This window comes from Sebastes fasciatus, chromosome 19, assembly GCF_043250625.1.
Source record: "Sebastes fasciatus isolate fSebFas1 chromosome 19, fSebFas1.pri, whole genome shotgun sequence".
Classification (NCBI taxonomy): Eukaryota; Metazoa; Chordata; class Actinopteri; order Perciformes; family Sebastidae; genus Sebastes; species Sebastes fasciatus.
In genome coordinates this window covers 25,088,815-25,109,085 of record NC_133813.1, presented here as the reverse complement: position 1 = coordinate 25,109,085, position 20,271 = coordinate 25,088,815, and the positions used below count along the sequence as shown (strand labels likewise).

The following is a 20,271-nucleotide window of genomic DNA, read 5'->3' as shown; positions in this document are numbered from 1 at the left end:
CGTGAAAACAACAGAAAAAAGACCAAAAAAAATTATCAATGAGATAATTTGAGACCAATGCACGAGAGACAATAAACTTATAAAAAAAAATTTATAAAATAGAATTAATAATTACAATAATAGTAATAGTAATAAAACAGTGTGAAGTAAAAACTAGATTATTAAAATAACAATAAAATATAATAAAATTATACAAATATAGGTGACTACAATCTACTACTCATTTGCTCATTCCGGAGCTTTCCACTATATCACACAGTCTTCATCAGCCGAATATACAGTATATAGATTATTACAATTTTAGTTAATTTATTATAAATGTATTTATTATCTGACACACCAGGGCTGGGCAATATACACAATATATATTGTCAAAACAATATAGAAATGTCTATTGTATATATTTTTCTACATTGTTTCTATCGCGATATAGGTTAGTCATATATATATTTATTTATTTATTTATTACTCTATAATTTCACTTAAAACTGTCCATTTTGCGCCCACGTTCTTAAAACGAGAAAATACTCAGGCTACTTTTCATTCGTCACGTATTTAATCAACACAAAAATAAGATTTACCATTTGCTTATTTCATATATTTATTTATTGAATTACCAGAAAACCTGCTATATCGTGATATACTGTATATCGTTATCAAGATAGGAAATGATCTGTATCTGAATAGAAGATTTTGGCCATATTGCCCAGCCCTATGACACACTTGTAGTCATACCATTAGCTAAGCCACGCCCCTTAGTTACTGTTGCTATGCCTGTCAAGCTTTCCATTCTCGCACGGTAGTCGGCTAGAATGACATCTGTTGCTAGTAGATTTTGTCAGCTGTAGCTACCTAGCTGATGAAGCTAACGTTACGAAAACCCTGCTAAAGGGTCTTAAATATGCAGCGGATGGAAACATACATGATATAATACTTAAAGACTGAGGCTTCGTCCGAAATCTCACGCTATGTACTACGTTCTCAATAGGTGTACTATCGTTCAACATACTTTTGTGTGAATAAACAGTAGTATGTATCTTTTCGGACGCACTGAGCAGTAATTTACGTCGTCACTTCCTGAGAGCCTCCTTGCCGGTTGGAGACGGTTTACGAGAATCAAATTCTGAATTAATTTAAAATATATACTACGCCTAGTAAAGTGAAATCTTATACTTACAGTTAAATTGAAGCGTTATTGACGTCACAGATCTGTCCGTCAACGTCCGTTATGAACGTCGTCTTCCCCGCCACATTGCATTGTAGGATATTTATGCCGCCGTAGTGTACAGCGTTGCATACTGTAATATTTCACCGGAAATAGTATGCAATTGTTATGCTATTGGTTTCATACTAAGGTTTCGGACATACTAAAATATCTCACATACTAGCGTACTAAATAGCATGTTAGTGTGGAATTTCGGACACAATCTGAGGCTAAAGCTGCATGTTTCAGGCAAAAAGTCGCCATCCTTAGTTGATGATCCATGTAGGAGACATGGAAATAAAGAAATGTCATTCAGAGTAGAGCTAGTTTAAAAATAAGTATACAAAAAACTAATTAGTATTATAAGTATGAAAAGTAAAAAGCAACGATTGGACAACTGCTGTTCAGGGGAGCGAGTGAGCGAGTTAGCGAACAGTCACTTAAGGATTGTGTTTTATGTTTTTAAATTTTCTTTAAGTTTTCCTTTCTTCATCTGTAATGAATTGAGACATGAACATATGAGGTTAGAAAGCACAACGGTGATAATATCTAGTCATCAACTTGCCTTTGTCTTTTATTCTCTCCTCCATTCACACACTCGCTCCGCCTCTCTCTTTCACACATAACTTCATTTCCCTTCTTCTCTCATTCTCTTCCTACCTTTTTTTTTTCTCTCTCTTTCTCTCTCTCATCATCATCATCACCATCATCACGTGTTCCTCTCTCTCTTGTTCTGTCCCTTTGGCCTACTTGATTAATTGGACAATAGAGAGAGGGAAGTGAGGAGATCCTCACAGAGACCTCGGGGCCAAGGACAGAGGACGGAAACTGATTTAAGTCACGGCTGATTAGTGTGCCAAGAGCAAGTCAATAACAAACATGGACGAGTTTTTAATATGTATTTCAGAAATGGTATATTATATAGATTTGAAGAAGTGCTGACATTGGTGGTTCTTGTCATTTGAGGGTAGTTGATCTCCACTGGCTGCCACTGATGGCATGCAATTTACTCATGACTGTACACCCGCAACCATCTTTCCACCCCCTCTCTCTCCCCCTCTGTTGATAATGTGACCTTGATCACAGAGCTGCTACCCTCCCCACAGGGTCAACCCCCCCCGCCCCCCTGCTTCCCATAATGAGTTGTTTTCCCACAGTGGGTGAACGGGACAAAAATGGCCTGCAGAGGGAGAAAAAAAAAGAGAGGGAGAGACGGAGTGGATGGTCGACATTAAAAGACGGCTGGAAACAGAGGGATGCAAAGAGGAGAGGAAATTAGAGGGAGGGAGTCGAGCACAGAGAGAGAGAGAGAGAGAGGGAGTGAGAGAGTGAGAGAGTGAAGTGGTGGGTGAAATAAGGGGAGAAGGAGGTGTTAGCCAGGCGTGTGGACAGAGCGAGAGGGAAAGAGAGCTCCAAGAGAGAAAGAGAGAGAGGGATAGATAGATGACAAAGAAGAAGTGCTGCTGGTAAGATACTTCATTTCTGTTTTCACAGCTTGAATATCACCATGGTGCTCAGGATACCAGAGGTTATTAACTTTCTTTTCCTTTACGTTATTGACACACGTGACTGCGAGTGTATTTAGATATTTGACCCTACTTTCAGGGACAGTGTAAGTGAAGAGCTTTTTTTTATAGTAAATAGTACTTTGTTTTGAAGTGTAGTTTGTTTTTCAAAATACAGAAAAGTTTCAAAAGAAGAAGAGAGGATTCCTAGAATAGAGCGGAGTGAAATCAGGTGTCTGCTGACGCTGACCTACTTCACATCTCGCTGTAAGGCAAAGTGGTTTTAACTTCATCCACCAGTAGGTGTCGAAGATGTTGTATATTTTTCTGGCTCGGTGGTACGGTGGAATACTTGTAATTGTGAATGTTGTTTGGGGGGTAGTTTGTTAATGCAGCGGGGGAGGGAAGTGGATTCAGAAAGCTTTTCTAATGGGGAAACTGTTTTCGATCTGTGATGCTTACTTTGACCTCGTCTCCCATTAAACCTGGCTTTTGGACCAGGGGTGTTAGAAAATATCGAAAAAATCTAATATCGCGATATGTCTTGTGATACTGCATCGATTCTCAAATTGATTTTTATTAATAGTTTACAGTTTAGTCAATACTTTATTTCATTTGCAATAAGATGCGCCCTCTCTGTGTATCTCAAAGTAGTGCTATGATGTTAGATTTTACAGGGACTGTGATAAATGCAAATGCAGATCCCTCTGTTCTGATTGCACAAAAAAGTCAACTTTTGTTTTTACTCCGATTTTATGCATGTGGTGGTGTGTTCTTTATATTATCACAGTTTTCCTAAAATCAGATAAAAAATATCGCAATATATCGCCTTACTTACAGTATCACACTATACTGCAATATATTGAATTGTAACCCCTGTATCGTGATACGTATCGTATCGCCAGATAATAATAATATATATTTTTTCTGTCTTTCAATAATGACTACTTCAAGTCTTACATATTTATTTTTAAATTATTTTTATAATATGTTTTTTTAATTTTATAAAGAATATTATAGTTACTTACTCTTAGAGTAAGTTGATTAGTAATTAATGTTTAAATAATCATTTTCTTTCTAACAATTTAAGTATATGTGGCTTAATTTTATTTCAAATAATTTTGAGATTTTATTGCTTCCTTTTAAAGTTTTGGCCACAGACTAGATTTGAACACTTTTTGAGATGCATTGTGTTAAAGATATAAACTCAACGTTCCCAGTTTTAAAGCTTAAAGGAAAAAGGTGATCAGAAACTTGTTCCATGAGGCCGTTTTAATTATTTATGCGGTTAGGTTTGCTGAGTAAAAGTCAGAACAGGTCTGTTTGCTCTTCATATTTCAGACTTATTTATCCAGATTTCTTAGTAAACTCCTTCTTGGAACTGACCCCGGGCATTTCTGAGTAGAGCCCTTGAAATTGCAAGGATAAGAGGGAGGAATTCAGCATACTGTAGTAGTTTATTTTGTTTAGAAATACAGATGTACGTTTTTTTTTTTTTTTTTGTTATCTGATAGTTTGTCTATAGTTTTAGATGTTCTCAGACCATTTTTCTGTAGGCCAGCAGCTTAAGTTTTATTTTGTGTACAACTCATTTTATTGCCGCTGTCCAGTAGATTAGATCTCATTCGGTATCATAACATCGCAGACTGGTCGCCTGAATATTTCAGCAGCGCTGGTCAAACATAATAAATTCCACATCTGCTTTGCTGGCTCAGTGTATCTGTAGCTGAAACATTATTAATGCATATGTTGTTGCAAAGCTTAAACACATTAGCTAGAGTCTGTGACGCCGGGTGAGAGAGCAACTCTTGGTGTTAAAGCAGCGCTGTCAGAGGCTGACTAGACGGGAGGATGTAATGCAGTCAGTCAGTGATTGAATTATTGATCAGCTGATTATTGATTCCTGCTAGAGTATATGCTCATTTCCAGCCCTGCCAGCTGAATCTGAAACCAAGGACAGTTGGTGCTTAAAAGTTCCATTGCTCATGTGAATGTTTTAACCAATGAAAACTTAACTTTTAAAATAACTTTTTCCTTATTAGATTGAGAAACTAAATAAAAAATATTTATTTTATTTTTTATTTTTTATTTTTTTCAAAAATATAAACAAAAACTAGGGATGCACCGATCCAACAAAAAATCTTCAAAATTAATTCAAATTCAGGTGTAAACTGTTTTAATGCAGTAACAAACTGGTCAAAACTTAAACAGAAATACAAATTCCAGTCTATAATGAATATGGTATATAAACATAAAAAATGAATCGAATAGATCGGCCCCATTGTCACTGATATTCGATCCAGCTGTTTGAGTCAGTATCGGCCCGATATCCGATCCTGTATCGGTGCATCCCTAAGTACATCTATTACAAAGTAACGGTACATATATTAATATTGTATCACATTCAAGTAATAACTGATCAACATGCTCCATGGCGGCTGCAGCTATATCTGTTGATATTTCCATCTGCTGTTTCAGGGTACCACTATACAGTATGTGGGCCATTTTACTTAAAGGTCCCATATCATGCTCATTTTCAGGTTCATACTTGTATTTTGTGTTTCTACTAGAACATGTTTACATGCTGTAATGTTCAAAAACCCTTTATTTTCCTCATAATGTCGGCCTGAATATACCTGTATTCACCCTCCGTCTGAAACACATTTAGAATGTTTACGTTTAAAACTGTAAAGGGTCTAAATATTGTATATTTGTGACATCACAAATGGGCAGAAATCCTAACAGCTTGTTTCAAATGCAGAGTTTTTGAATACAGGCTGTGTTTATTTCCCTGTGGATTGAGTGTTTCGATACTTTCACAGTATTTATATAGGACTTAAGCCTGCTTTATAATAAAAAAACATGAAAATCTCACTTTTTTATAATATTGGACCTTTAAATACAAATGGGTTGTTTATTTTTACACGACATTTTATGATATTGTACCACCTTCAGTATCTGGGCCAAGGTAGTCTCACCAGGAAGTCCATCCCAATGCGAGTTAATCAGAGTATTTTTTCTCTTCCACAAACTGGACACGTTGAAAATCCTCATCCTCATGCAGCTCTACGCTTCTATGCAGATAATGTTTTCTTGTATTTAGTAGGAAAATGGTTCAACATAATTAGGTAGTCCAGTAAAATCAGAGACTAGCTTGGAAACGGGGCAGAATTTCTTTCATAATATCCATATTCAGTCTTTGTCTATTTGTGCTGACCAGAGTTTCTCATCATTTCTCTTTCAGAAGCTGGGCCGTGACCCGTCCGATGAAGACTGCTTCTTTGACCTCCTCAGCAAGTTCCAGAGCAGCCGCATGGATGACCAGCGCTGCCATCTTGATGATCCGCAGAACGGAGACAACGGAGAAGGTGACGAAAACTCCGTGCTGTCCCTGAATGAGATAATAGGTTGGTTGAGAAACCTGTTCACACGGCGATTTGGTCCTTTATCGGCTATTTTAAGGGTAGAGACACTGCAGGTGAATAAGGGTAAACATTATTAACTAAGAGATACCAGCATTAAACTTCCTCAGTTGATTACTGACATTAAGACAAATATTTTTTTGTATTGCAAGTTTTCTGAAATGTCCTGTTTAGATATGCAGATGAGGCATTATCTTATCAAATATGTGCTAACTTGCATACATTTCCAGAATGGAAATCTGAGCATTGGATGAAGCCAGGTTCAAAATTCTTGTTTCATTTTGTTGACATGTTTGAGTCAAAGGATTTTACAGAGGGGATTTTGGATATCTCTTTTTATCACTCCATAAATCAGACAGCCATAAAAGCCATAAAAAAAAAAAAATTCGCCATTTTTTTAGGAATAAAATGTTGTATTAATCAGGCTATCAATGATATATGAACAAACATAATTAACATAAAATAACATTTAAGAAATAGGTATCATGAGGTATCATCCGGAGGGAGCGAAAGAAAATGGATGGATGGATAGATGGATGGTATCATGATGAAACTTCCCCACTTGATTTACTTACATTAAGTTTTCAGAAACTCTATGTTTAAATATGCAAGTGAGGTGTTATCTACTGCAGACATTTGGAGAATTTAGGAGAAATCTACAGACGCAAAAAGAAAGTGTCTTGAAATAAACACCTAAATGTGCATTTTGGAGCCTAAAAGAAGACATGATATGGAGGCAAAATAGCCCCAAAATCTCAAAATTGACCAGTGCATGAAAAAACAACATTATTGCCTGTAGTGTCTGTCTCCCCTTTAGGACGCTTGATCTCTTTTTTAATAACTGGACTCTTCTCTCTCCTCCTAGATTCTGCAATCACCACTTCCCCCCAGACGGAGGAGCTGTTTGATTTGATTGCCAGCTCCCAGAGCCGCCGTCTAGATGACCAGCGGGTTAATGTTGGTAACCTTCCAGGCCTGAGGATTACCCATAACAATCTGGGACACCTGGTGGGAGAGGGAGATCATCAAGAGCCCAGCGACGACTTCTTCAACATGCTCATCAAGTGCCAGGTATAAGGCCACATGTTCACATGTGACAATCCTCTTAGATTCTTCATTATTAGTCTTACAGACAGTGGAGATTGTTGTACGGGGGATAGAGGAAGTTGCCCAGATAACTCAATTAGTCACTTTACACCACAGTGGGCCTCATGCAGGAAGTGATATACACATAATTTTTTGTCAAATTTTTGTTCATATCCACGATTTGTTCTTATTTTGTTATTACCCATTGATTTCTGGGATTCACCAGTGTTTTCTTATTTTTGCTTGCTTTTGCTTTTCTTAGGTAAGAGAACATTTTACAAGTGGTTGAGAGCACTCGTACGAAAATAAGAAAAAGCTAGGGCTGTCAATCGATTAAAATATTTAATCGCGATTAATCGCACACTTTTTATCAGTTAAAATGTACCTTAAAGGGAGATTTGTCAAGTATTTAATACTCTTATCAACATGGGAGTGGGCAAATATGCTTCCTTTTATGCAAATGTATGTATATATTTATTATTGGAAATCAATTAACAACACAAAACAATGACAGATATTGTCCAGAAATCCTCACAGGTACTGCATTTAGCATTAAAAAAATATTCTCAAATCATAACATGGCAAACTGCAGCCCAACAGGCAACAACAGCTGTCAGTGTGTCAGTGTGCTGACTTGACTAATTCTTGCCCCAAAAACTGCATGTGGTTATCATAAAGTGGGCATGTCTGTAAAGGGGAGACTCGTGGGTACCCATAGAACCCATTTACATTCACATATATTGAGGTCAGAGGTCAAGGGACCCCTTTTGAAAATGGCCATGCCAGTTTTTCCTCGAAAAAATGTAGCCCAATTTTAGAGCATTGTTTAGCCTATTCGTACAACAGCCTTTCCACTCTAAATGCCTCTATGTTTTCTGACTTGCAGTCCTCTAGGATCGACGACCAGCGGTGCTCCCCACCAGAAGCAGGCCCCCACGCCCCTACAGTGCCTGATGAAGACTTCTTCAGTCTAATCCAGAGGGTGCAGGCCAAGCGCATGGACGAGCAGCGCGTCCACCTGCCCTCGGACGACCAGGACGACCCCGAGTCCCCCGACCTGGAGCCACCCGGCGGTTTTTCCAGCTAGGACTGACGGGTGAATAATGCTGCGTAACTTCACGTCAAAGAAAATAAAAAGCAGAAGAAATGAAAGGGGAGGGGGGGGGATGAGCCAACATTTAAAAAGACAGCACTGAAGGGTGAACTAACAAGATTTTTAATAACAAGACGAATTCCATGTGCAATAGGTGGTGCCCTGTCAAACGTTGCTCGATGTGTAATGTTCTAAATGTGTTGTTAATGTAACGGGAAGACAAGCAGAATTTTAAGCTCGGTGGCGTGGGGAAGAAGATGTTTGGGGGTAACATGAAACAAAAAAAGTACTCAATGCCTTAATCAGCATTTATTTTTCAGACTTAAGATTGTATTCCCTGTATTGTCAGATGTGTTCTGTAGAAGCACATGATGGATATACAGTGTAATATGGAGACCTACAGCATCACAAAGATTGAATGATAGGAACAGAGTTGATGAAAACATCAGAGACGCGATAGATTTGCACTGAAATCTAAACCAGTTTTATAAAGACATGAATGATAATCTTAATACCAGCTGTCTTTATCAAACAAGTTGTACTCTGATCAATGCTGCCTTTATCATCCATTGTTTGTGGTTCACACGTCTCATAGAAAGCTGGTGTTATTTGTGCAGTAACAGTATTAGGGATCATCATCCAGTGTTAAACAACAAGCTGCTTTTGGTCAGTTTAAACTTTTCCACGCTTCGTTTTTTTTTTTCTGACTTGGACACATTTAAAAATTGACCGACCGAGAGATATGATTTCCCACATAAATGTTTATGTGCGTTTTTTTTTGCATTTATAAAAAAATGCATCTCTTCACACAGTATGCGGTAACCTCGGTTACCGAGCAAACGACATGAAACAGCTGCTTCTTTTAGAGATCCGAGATTAGAGTCGTGTGATAATTCAAGCTCCAGTTAAATGTTCCTGCTTAGCTTTGAAAGTAACGCTGCCCATAAATGTCCTAAACATCTGATAACAGACTACTGCTTACTTGCCATTATTATCATTACTTAACATAGAGATAGAAGCATATGGGTGAGACGGATGTGTCATATTTCGATGAATCTATAATACCATGAACAATATTGAAGCACTTATTCTAGGTTGTGCTGACAGTGTGCTGCCTCCCTGTGGTCAAAACCTTGTATTACCGCTGTAAAATCCAGAGTACAATCTATCGGGGATAAAATGCATTCCCTACTCTTGAATATGTGTAGGACAACATTATAATAATAATAATAATAATAATAATGATATTGCGATACAGTACAAGTATGATGATTATGAGAACTTTTCTCTGGTTTCAGCAACAAAGTTTTTCCAACTTGTACCATAAATGAGGAGATTTTTTGGACATTGTTTCATAAATGTTACACAAACTTCAGAAAGATCTGTATAATGGTACTGTAAAAAAAATTTGACCGTACCATATGGGCTTGCTTTGTATTCAAAAATTGCATACCTCATTTTTGTACCTCAAAGCTCATGAACCTGAACCGGGATGGATCGTGTACCAAGTTCATAGAGGATATGTTTGATTCATCTATCTTTGATAAACAACGCATTGGGAGCTAAAGTTAATATTTTTCTTTTTCTGTTTTTTTGTGAATTAACATTTTTAGAAAGTACCCGGTACGCTTCTATTTGTCTTTGCCATAATTTGTACATATAAATATATTTTATATTTATGTTCCATTTGAGGACATGAATATGTCCCCTCATGCTTTTAATAAAATGTTTCAGATGTTTATTTGGGCTGTTTTTATTTAGTTTTGGCAAAAATCAGGAACAGCGTAGCTTTTGTTAAGTGTGCACACATCAATTTCTCTTTTTAAAGAAGACCTATTATTCTCATTTTCAGGTTCATACTTGTATTTTGGGTTTCTACTGGAACAAGTTTACCTGCTTTAATGTTAAAAAAAACACTAAAACACACACTAAAAATACATTTTTCAAGCTGTGCTGCAGCACCTCTTTTCACCCTCTGTCTGAAACGCTCTGTTTGAGCTCATGCCCCCCCCCCCAAACCCCCCATTAGTCTGCTCTGATTGGTCAGCTAACCCACTCTGTTGTGATTGGTCAACTGAACCAAACTCTTCGGACTCCGCTCCAGCTCCGCTCTAACTAGCTTTGTTTGAGGGCGTGCCAGACTAGCCGCTAGACAGGTATTATGCAAATATGTTACTCCGTGACATCACCACGTTACGGAAGAAAAGGCGGGACTTCAAGCAAGGCGTTTCAGACAGTTAAGGAGCAGTGTTTCTGTGGGGGGGGGAGTAACTCCCTTTTCCGTGGACTTAGGGCTTTCTAACTTTGCAGACCTTTTACATGCACAAAAAACTATACGACACACTAAAGGAAAGGGAAAAAGCACAAAAGCATAATAGGTCCTCTTTAAGCTTAGGAAAATTACACGAGTAACACTGATTTTAAAGAAATATCACATGCGGCACATTGGAAAATTATTGGATTTCCCAAACTCTAACCTTTAGTAACAAAGCATAAAGGGTTTACCAAACGTGTTGATTTACTTCCAGTTTGGTTGCATCACCAAGATTAAGTGGCAATGTAATTCAAATACAAAGTCCACGCGAAAAGGAGTTCCTCTCCCCCACAGAAACACTGCTCCTGAACTGCCTGAAACGCCTCTGCTTGAAGTCCTGCCTTTTCTTCTGTAACATGGTGATGTCACCAAGTAACACATTTGCATAACGGCTAGTTTGGCACGCCCTCAAACAAAGCTAGTTAGAGCGGAGTCCAAAGAGTTTGGTTTGGTTGACCAATCACAACAGAATGGGCCAGCTGACCAATCAGAGCATACTGGACTTGTCGGGAGGGGGTGGGGGCAGGAGCTCAAACGGAGCGTTTCAGACAGAGGGTGAAAAGAGGTGCTGCAGCCTCTTAACCTCTTTAACCTTGACATTAAAGCATATAAACATGTTCTAGTAGAAACTCACAATACAAGTATGCACCTGCAAATGAGAATAATAGGTCCCCTTTAAGTCATGAAGTATGTCTAATTTATCTCATAACAATAATGATAGTTTCTTAAATTCCAGTTTGATCAATGACAACCACTTCAAAAATGATTATTATGACACCAACACCCACACTATGACATTATCTTTCCAGTTTCCAATATTCTGCTGGACCCGAATAATAAGTGAAGCACAAAATGATACGAGTATAACAGAATGCTGACCCCCCCCTCCCCTGCTCTGCCTCTAATTTCACCCATGCCTCCTCATGTCCATCATCCTCTCCCTCCCTCCCTCCCTCCCTCCCTCCCTCCCTCACACTCACACCCACACCCATGCCCTCACTCTCCTTGCCTGTGCTTCCTCCCCTCTTACCCAGAATGCAGCGCGGGCTGAGCAGGCTCAGCTGAGCTATAAAAAGGGATAGCGAGGGGGAGGGAGGGCTGCCGTGCAGTAGGAACTGTGCAGACACACACACACGGGGATCCAGGGACAGCAGCCCCCTTGCACTGGGATCTAGAGCCACAGCGCGAAAAAGAGAGGTCAGTACAGAGGACAAAGGCTCCATAGAGGAGGAAGCATGGAATGACAGGGAGAGGGAGTGACAAATGGAGAGATGTCAGAGAGAGGGAGAAGGAATGTGGGCAGGCAAGAGTGGGCAGGGCTGTTTGATGGGATGGAAAGCGAGAATATAACAGTAAATGTCGAGACACTTTCTGTTTAAAATGGTTGTCAGAATCAGGCATTTGTGCATAGTGCAAAGGCACAAAGCTCTCGTGTGACATTGACACTGATGGCACTCAATGCATGACTTAATTGTTTTGCTAAAAAAAGAATATGTATTAGCATCATTGTCCTCCACTGCAGGTGGTTTTGCCTTCACTCTAACAACACATTATCCTCCACCTACACCCATTAAAGGTCATTTTCATGCAAGCTGCTCTAGCCTGTTAATTCCACAGCCATGCTTCCAGCCCTAGTAACGGTCATTAATATCTGATTAGGGGCTGAGTACTATTGATTCTTGTGAGCGGTGGGCGCACTTTAATGTGTGAACCAAAAGCTTTGCAATTTGGAACACAAACATCCTGTCCACAACAGCTAACACAGACATTATCTTGCTCCATCCTTCCTTCCACAAACATCATGGAATATCTCCCACTGCACTGACGTCAAAGAGTCCCCTGTTCTCACCCTTAAAGGAACAGTACTAGCTCAATTAATTTTGCCTTACAGTAGTAACCAATGGTAACACAGAGAGAATACACTAATACATCGTGTGCCCGGTACTTTGTTTTTACTCCTGTTGCTTCTGCTGTCCGGGGCAGTCGGTGACAGCTTCATCCCCATGTGCTTTTTGAGAATGGTCGGCACGCTATCCCTTTAACAGCTGAGGCTTTTTTTAGCAGGGACGAATTTTAAAAAACGGTAATAAGACATGAGGGTGGGACGGGTCGGGTGACTAACGTTGGGGTGGGGGTTTGTGGGGGTGTCCAGAATATTAAGCCTATATTTCAATTTAGGGATAGAATTACAAAAATCATGTGCTTCCATATATCCAGTTACACTCTGCACACTCAGTCACAGACAGTACATTATTTATGCAATTGTAAGAGATCCATGCATGTTATATCCTATAGTTCATTCACAGGGCTTTGTCCTCAACACATCTATCTCCAGCACTGATACAGCCTCTGTTGGGAAATATTAACACAATCACACTACTATGTAATGTCTCGCCGCATGGTAGGTTTCCGTTCCACAATTTCATGCAGCATTGAGCGCGATTCGCACACACCGAGAGCCATGAAATGTTGTTTGCAGCATATTAGATCAGAACACCTCTGACATGCCAAAGACCCGGGAGATGACACCATAATAGGCCAGAGGGAGGGATTCCCAAAACAGGATCTGTGCTGACTCAGATGCAAGTGACATTTAGGCAGAAGATAGGGGTTAAAGGCCCCCACGACATAAAACTGGACACTTGAGAAGCGGCACCACCGGTGCTGAGGAGTGTCGCATGTGAGAATCAGAGAACAAGCTGGCAACATTTGGTGTAAAGTATTTCTTAAAGGTGAACCAGGAAACATGTGGTATAGCTCTAGATAACAATCTTTCATTTGGACCTTGAACAGTATATATAGTATAACTATATATTTTTTTTCTCTCTGCTGCAGTCTCTAGCTACAATGGAACGACTCATATCGCCTCTCTAATGCCGTACATTCCTTAAAGCTGGTTTATCAACCTGGCGCCATAGTGACAGATTTGTTTGAATAGCAGGCATGTGGCAAGGGAGCAAACAGCCACATTGTCGAGGTCAAATTCAATTGCAAGAAGGTACGGCCAAGAAGGGTGTAGAATTACCCGTCAAGACTTAGAGAACGAGTCATGATTATAATCAAGATGTTAATGATATTTGTAATTGTAATTGTGTGCAGTATGCTGTTTCCTCCATGGTGACCACGCCAAGCTTGGAGCTCAGACTGCAACCTAAAGATATCAGTCCGTTGCCCCAATTGTCACAAATCTGGTCTTACAAAACTCAGGGCAACTTCTTAGGTGACTTGATGAACATATAATAATAACAATAATGCATTTATTTATGTAGCTCTTTTCAAAACAGATGTTACAAAGTGCTTCACAAGACAATAAAAACAGATAAATAAAGTAAAAAAATATATATTGTAACTGTTAAAACAGAACATATCAATAATAATAAAGTAGTAAAATGGTAGAACAAGGTGATAAAAACAAATATATATATACCTAATTGTGTATAAATATACACATGCATACACACACATACATATACACCCATAGTATACACATATACACAGTGTGCACGTGTGTGTGATTTAAGTAGCAAATACAACAGGCAAAACTGGAGTGTGCATACCTCTAGGGAATATCACTGCAACATAATAGTACATGCAGGTAGTATATAATTCATATACTGCACATTTACAGGTGGCATAAGGTACTATTCTGACAAACTAGTGTCAGATATCAAGGCAAGTTTATTTATATAGCACATGTCAGCAACAAGGCAATTCAAAGCACTTTACAAAAAAATAAACATTAAAAGCAGTGAGAAACACATTATAAAAGATCAAATAAGGCAACAAATACGATAAAAACAAAATGAAATAAAATACACAGAATGCATAACATAAGAAGTCAGAGGGACGTAGCTGTATTGAAGATATAGAAAATATTTAAAATACGTGCAAAATTGAGAGCTGAATTTCAATCAAGGCGTTGTCATATTTGACCCATAAAACTTCCTGACAGTCAAAGATAGATACCAAACTAGGTGCTTATTCTGGCACGTAGGCGACACCTGTTGAGCTAAATCTTAGAGTTATTTAAAGTCGCTTCTATCAAACACACTCATTTTGAACCCGAGGCACATGACGCTGAAGATATCTGTTTCCACATGCCAGCACCAGTGACAGCCCCGGTCTCCTTCCTCCTCCTTCTTCTGTCTTTAAGTCTAAAGCTGAAAGAGAAGTGTAAACAGGAAACCTTTCTTTAGATATGTTGAGAATATACATATAATGTTGAGAACACTTGATCAGTGATGAGACACACTGTAAAAGATACTTACTAGGCCTATTATTATGCTCTATGAGGCCACATCGTAAAGTCTCTATGTTACAAACTGGGAAACCCACAGAGAAAGAGGCTGGACTCAAAATGCACGACTCAGATCAAGACAGGTCCAATCAAACAGTCTTTACTTGCCAAACAGGTTCAGTAGTCAGATAAGGCAACCAGAGCCAATAAGGGTAAGGCAAAAACAGGCAGAAAAAAAACAAGATAACCAACACTAGGAAGTCGCAAGAATGCTTGACTTGGAGGACAAAGACGAACTGGCAAAGAGACAGGGAAACAGACAGACTAAAGGTATAGGCAAAGGTGAAACCAATAGGGGCGGGGTAGGTAATCACACAGGCAGGAAGTGAAGTTTCTGAAACGAGAGGAGAGGTAAGTAACACAATATAAAACAGGAAATAATAACAGAATATAATAAAGAATAAAACACATAACCTAAGGAGCAGGACGAGACATGACAGTCTACTGAAAAAAACAATTACTCACTGCTCCAATAACTCATCTTTGAAATATTTTTAGAGATGCATATGTGAATACCGACAGTAACATTACCAGCAATACTAATGCTAATACCAGCTTACTTCTGTAGATGTGTTTATGTGTTTGTGAGTTGGAAGTGAAGTTGAATTGAGGTGGGTTTCTTGTGTTAGTGTTGTGTTATTACACGGTACAAAATATTCAAATAAAGAACGTTTTAAACCAATATTGATTCTCTGAATAGATAATACAGTTATGTAACACTTGTTTGGAAATGTGTTTGGAGAAATAATTGTTTGACCTTGAGGTAACACTTCATTTTACAGGTCTGCAAAATTTCATGGTAATTAGGTGATAATAAGCAAGTAAATTACTGCCAAATTACCCCACTATTTACCTCAAAATTTATCGAAAATTACTTTTTTATGAACGTTATTTAATAATTATATTCCGCTATTTCCCAATAGCTGGTAATTTATTTAATACATTTCCAGAAAAAGAATACAAAGTGAATTGCTTTATTTCCATGTCTGCTGGTAAATAGATAATAATTAGCAAATAACTTCTTTGAATTTTAATAAAAAAACTTCCTGAATCATGACATTAGCTACCAGGTTACATTAGTTTAGACTATAAGTCACACAATGGTGAGATTTGTGTCTGATCTAATAGATGTGTCCTCTATTAGTCTTGGTTTTTCCACCTCCGATCAAGCCTAAGGGCCCTATTCTAATGATTATATGCTTTTTTAGCATATAATTATTAAATCATGTTTACAATAAAGTACTTTTCAATACATTTGGAGGTAAATATTGGGATAATTTGGCAGTAATTACAAAGAAATTTTCAAACAGGTGTTACCGACCTTGATTATGTTACTTCAACAATAGAAATAAGCAGTTGTTGGGACAATGTTGTGTGATTTACAATGGGAATCACTTTATTTGGAGAGTCCAAAGTTAATTTTTGAAAAAGGATCAAATGATAAAAAAAACAAAAACACGATCAACAAAGTGGCAGTGTGGCTTTTCACATAATACAGAATGTTAGTTTACCATACAGCAATGGACTCTCTAAATAAAGTGTAAATTCTATTAGACTGCCTTTTTTAAAAACAATATCTGCTTTAGTGAACTTATTTCCTTTTTCTGTGTCCTTTTCTGTCTTTCAGTTGAAGGAAATACTCGTCTAACGCAACACAATGGCAGGTAAATAATACATCATGAAGGAGATGATACTTGATGATGTGTGAAGTTAAGCAGAAGCCGACTTGGTGTGTTGTCTTAGACTCTACTGCCCTCCTATGGTGATTTTTGAGAATACAGTCATGGTCTTACATTTTACATTTTACTACACTGGGGCCTACTTAGATATGGTATTCCTTTTTAATAAAAAAACAGATGTTTATGTTATTACATGTTATTACATTATTACATAAATTAAAAACATAACATTGTATAATAATGCAATTATTTTATGATAAAGTTGCACACATTATCATACAATATAGTTAGGAAGAACATGTCAAAAGTTTGTCTTTTCATTTGTAGCTCTTTTGTTAGATTTAGAACTCAGACTTTTCCTGTAGTTCCCTGTGAACAGTTATAACTGGCTTGATGACAGGTGACAACAGTTGCCATAGCAACACTGTTTGAATAATAAGACAAACCTACACAAAAGCAATCACAGTCAAAACAGGCTAGTGGACCAGGAGACACTGAGCTCTGCAACTAGAAACATGGGGAATATCTGTAGTGTTTATCCAGCTGTATGCCATTCCTCCACATCTGACTGTCGAGATGGTTTGTTCCAAACATCTTTTACTCGTGAATTTAACTTTTTTGTTCATCTATTTGTTTTTTTTTGGTTAGAAGAAAGCTTTGCCATATCACATACTGTATATGGACTCCTAACCTCTTTTGTACGTGCTCATTTCAGACAAAATTAAAGATGCCAAGATCATCTTTGTTGTGGGTGAGTACAGTCAGAATTTTGTCTCATTTTGTAACAGAAATACTGCTAAAAAAACAAAAACAAACAACTGTCCCCCTTTTGCTATACCAATGCTGTTTGTCTGTCTTTTTCAGGTGGGCCTGGCTCTGGAAAGGGCACCCAATGTGAGAAGGTAGTTGCAAAGTATGGCTACACCCACCTGTCATCTGGGGATCTGCTCCGTGCTGAGGTGGCTTCTGGCTCTGATAGGGGCAAGCAGCTCCAGGCCATCATGCAGAAGGGAGAGCTGGTGCCCCTGGTAAGAGAGCGGCACACAACAGTCCTGCAATACCTTCATGAAGTTTATAATGTTCAGTTTTTGTTGAAACGGTGTTAGAGCAGCTGATTAAGGGGGATTCGGGCTATTAAATAGGCATTATCAGTCGCTATAAGCCCCATAGATGTGGGTCAATAGGGACCTACTACACCCACTAGTAGGTTTTATCATCTATTTACATAAATCACCGAAAGACAGTATAAAAGAACATGACAGCGATCTCCAGCGACCGTAGTAATCATGACAGGAGCAGAATCAAAAGTCAGGGGCTGTACACAATGTTTTTCCCTAAACTTAACTAAGTGTTTTTTTTGCCTGAACCTAAAGAAGTTGTAGTTTTGTTGCCTAAACCTAAAAAGGTTGTAGTTTTATTGTCTTAACCTATAATAAGTTGTAGTTTTGTTGACTAAACCTAAAGAAGTTGTAGTTTTATTGCCTAAACCTAAAGAGGTTGTAGTTTTGTTGCCTAAACCTAAAGAAGTTGTAGTTTTGTCGCCTAAACCTAACTGTGTTATTGTCTAAACCTAAATAAGTTGTAGTTTTATTGTCTAAACCTAAAGAAGTTGTAGTTTTATTGCCTAAACCTAAAGAAGTTGTAGTTTTGTTGCCTAAACCTAAAGAAGTTGTAGTTTTGTTGCCAAAACCTAACTGTTGTTTTTTCTAAACCTTAAGATGTTGTAGTTTTGTTGCCTAAACCTAAAGAAGCGTTTTTGTTTGTTCCAAAGGTGATGTTTCATTCACTTTTACACTGTAGTAGGCGTAGTAGGCCCCAAATGACCCACATCTGTGGTGTTTATAGCGACTGATAACACCTATTTAATGGCCTGATAACAGTCAAATCGGGTGGTTATAGAGGTGTTTATTTAACTCTATGATAATTCTGGAGGATGTAGTTTGTGGTGGTGCTGAATTGTATTGCATTATACAGAGAGGTGTTTCTGTTATTTTGCCTACTCTCACTGATAATAGAAAGACCTATCAGTATAATAAACTGAGTGTATTTTCTATCAGAAGAGCCATATCATTGTGAAGGTTGATCATAATGTCTCGGGCCTGCTTTCAGGACACAGTCTTAGACATGATTAAGGACGCCATGATCGCCAAGGCTGATGTCTCCAAGGGCTACCTTATTGATGGCTACCCCCGTGAGGTGAAGCAGGGCGAGGAGTTTGAGAAGAAGGTAAGAGAGGGCATGAGGTGTTGGTCCTGTAACTCATTCCCGTAAAAAAGAAAAAAAACTTAAACAAGCAAACTATCTTTGATCCCAGATCGGCAAACCCTGCCTGCTGCTGTACGTTGACGCCAAAGGAGAGACCATGGTCAAGAGGCTGATGAAGCGCGGCGAGACCAGCGGCCGCGCTGATGACAACGAGGAGACCATCAAGAAGCGCCTGGACTTGTATTACAAAGCGACTGAGCCAGTCATCACCTTCTACGAGAGCCGCGGCATTGTCAGGAAGGTGTGTATCACAACTGTGATGGTGAACATTTAAAACAAAAATGTGAATTGTGTGTAAAATCTAACATTTATTTTATGTATCCTAGGTTGACTCTGAGCTGCCAGTGGATGAGGTCTTCGGCCAAGTCTCCAAAGCTATTGATGCATTGTAGTAAAGCAACATAACTAGATGAGCTGTGTCTGGTTCTTGTTGTTTTATTTTTTTATTTGATCAGTAGCAATTTCATATGGACAAAACAACAGAAATAATACCCTTCCCACTCATCTTGGTTAAAAAAAAACCTGAAGGCCGTTAAGGATCAAAGATGCCTTAACTCTCCTCCTACTCCAGAAGTAGGAATCTACACGTTTTAATCTCACACAACAACGAATCTACTTAAAGCAGCGTCTGAAAATGTCTTTATATAAGTGTTTTCTCCATTCTGTGCTGAACATGTATGTGGATCTATCCGAGGGACATCTCAAAAGCTACAGTATACAGGAGGTGTCCATCTCCTATAACCTTTAAGGCACCATGCTTACTCTGGGTCAAACCTGCACTTTACACAATCTTATTTCCCACTTTAACCCTGCCATATAGAGTTTAGAGTTCATGGGAAACGTCCTTTATGATTGTGCCATTGAAAAACAGCAGAGATCACCCACTGTGGACAAACTGGTGAAACTCTGTATACATGTAGCCGACATTCACAGATCTTTTAAATTACTTTTCTCAACCATTACATTATTTTCTAATAATCCATTTACAACTACTGTATATTTAAAGAACAGAAATTGTTTTTTCATCAAGGTGCACACATGTAACATAGGTGTTTATAAAGTGGTATATGGAAAAATTAAAGTATACGGAAAAACATATTTGAATTTGTTTATTAGCTGTTTGAATTTTTGGAATATACAGTCATATTAAAAAGTATGTTTTATTTAGTGTATAATCACCTGAAAATAAGAATCGTTGTGGGTTTGTTAGCTTAGAATGAGAATGAGAATGATGTTTATATCTACATAGGGAGCAGGTCCTCTTCACGAAACCGGCCGCCATGTTTGTACAGGAGCCCAGAACGGACAAATAAAATACTGGCTCTTCATAGGGCCATAGTTCTCCTACACTTGGCACACGGAAGAAATTCAATAAGGTCTCAGTTGGTTGCAACCGTAGACTGTAT

The 20,271-nt window shown here is 38.4% G+C and overlaps 2 protein-coding genes across 4 annotated transcripts in view; both read left to right on the top strand.

Moving 5' to 3' along the window:
- Positions 1 to 10,051, top strand: part of gpsm1b (G protein signaling modulator 1b) — a 40,575-nt gene extending 30,524 nt beyond the window's left edge. Inside the window, exons 12-14 of one of the 2 annotated variants that reach the window (XM_074617094.1) lie at positions 5,954 to 6,116; positions 6,997 to 7,202; positions 8,104 to 10,051. In XM_074617094.1, coding sequence (XP_074473195.1) covers positions 5,954 to 6,116; positions 6,997 to 7,202; positions 8,104 to 8,304 — 570 coding nt within the window. In that variant the 3' untranslated portion in view covers positions 8,305 to 10,051. The remainder of the gene's footprint in view (positions 1 to 5,953; positions 6,117 to 6,996; positions 7,203 to 8,103) is intronic. The other variant, XM_074617095.1, reaches the window with a different exon arrangement.
- Positions 10,052 to 11,685: 1,634 nt separating this feature from the next.
- On the top strand, positions 11,686 to 19,275 carry ak1 (adenylate kinase 1). Of its 2 annotated transcripts, XM_074617669.1 has the most exons (7): positions 11,686 to 11,821; positions 16,549 to 16,585; positions 17,316 to 17,351; positions 17,465 to 17,628; positions 18,710 to 18,826; positions 18,915 to 19,106; positions 19,192 to 19,275. In XM_074617669.1, exons 2-7 carry the CDS (start codon positions 16,579 to 16,581, stop codon positions 19,255 to 19,257), a joined length of 582 nt encoding a protein of 193 aa, XP_074473770.1. In that variant the 5' UTR covers positions 11,686 to 11,821; positions 16,549 to 16,578; the 3' UTR covers positions 19,258 to 19,275. The 2 variants fall into 2 exon arrangements, with proteins under 2 accessions (XP_074473770.1, XP_074473769.1); XM_074617668.1 differs by lacking the exons at positions 11,686 to 11,821; positions 16,549 to 16,585 and adding an exon at positions 17,049 to 17,179.
- Positions 19,276 to 20,271: the final 996 nt, after the last annotated feature.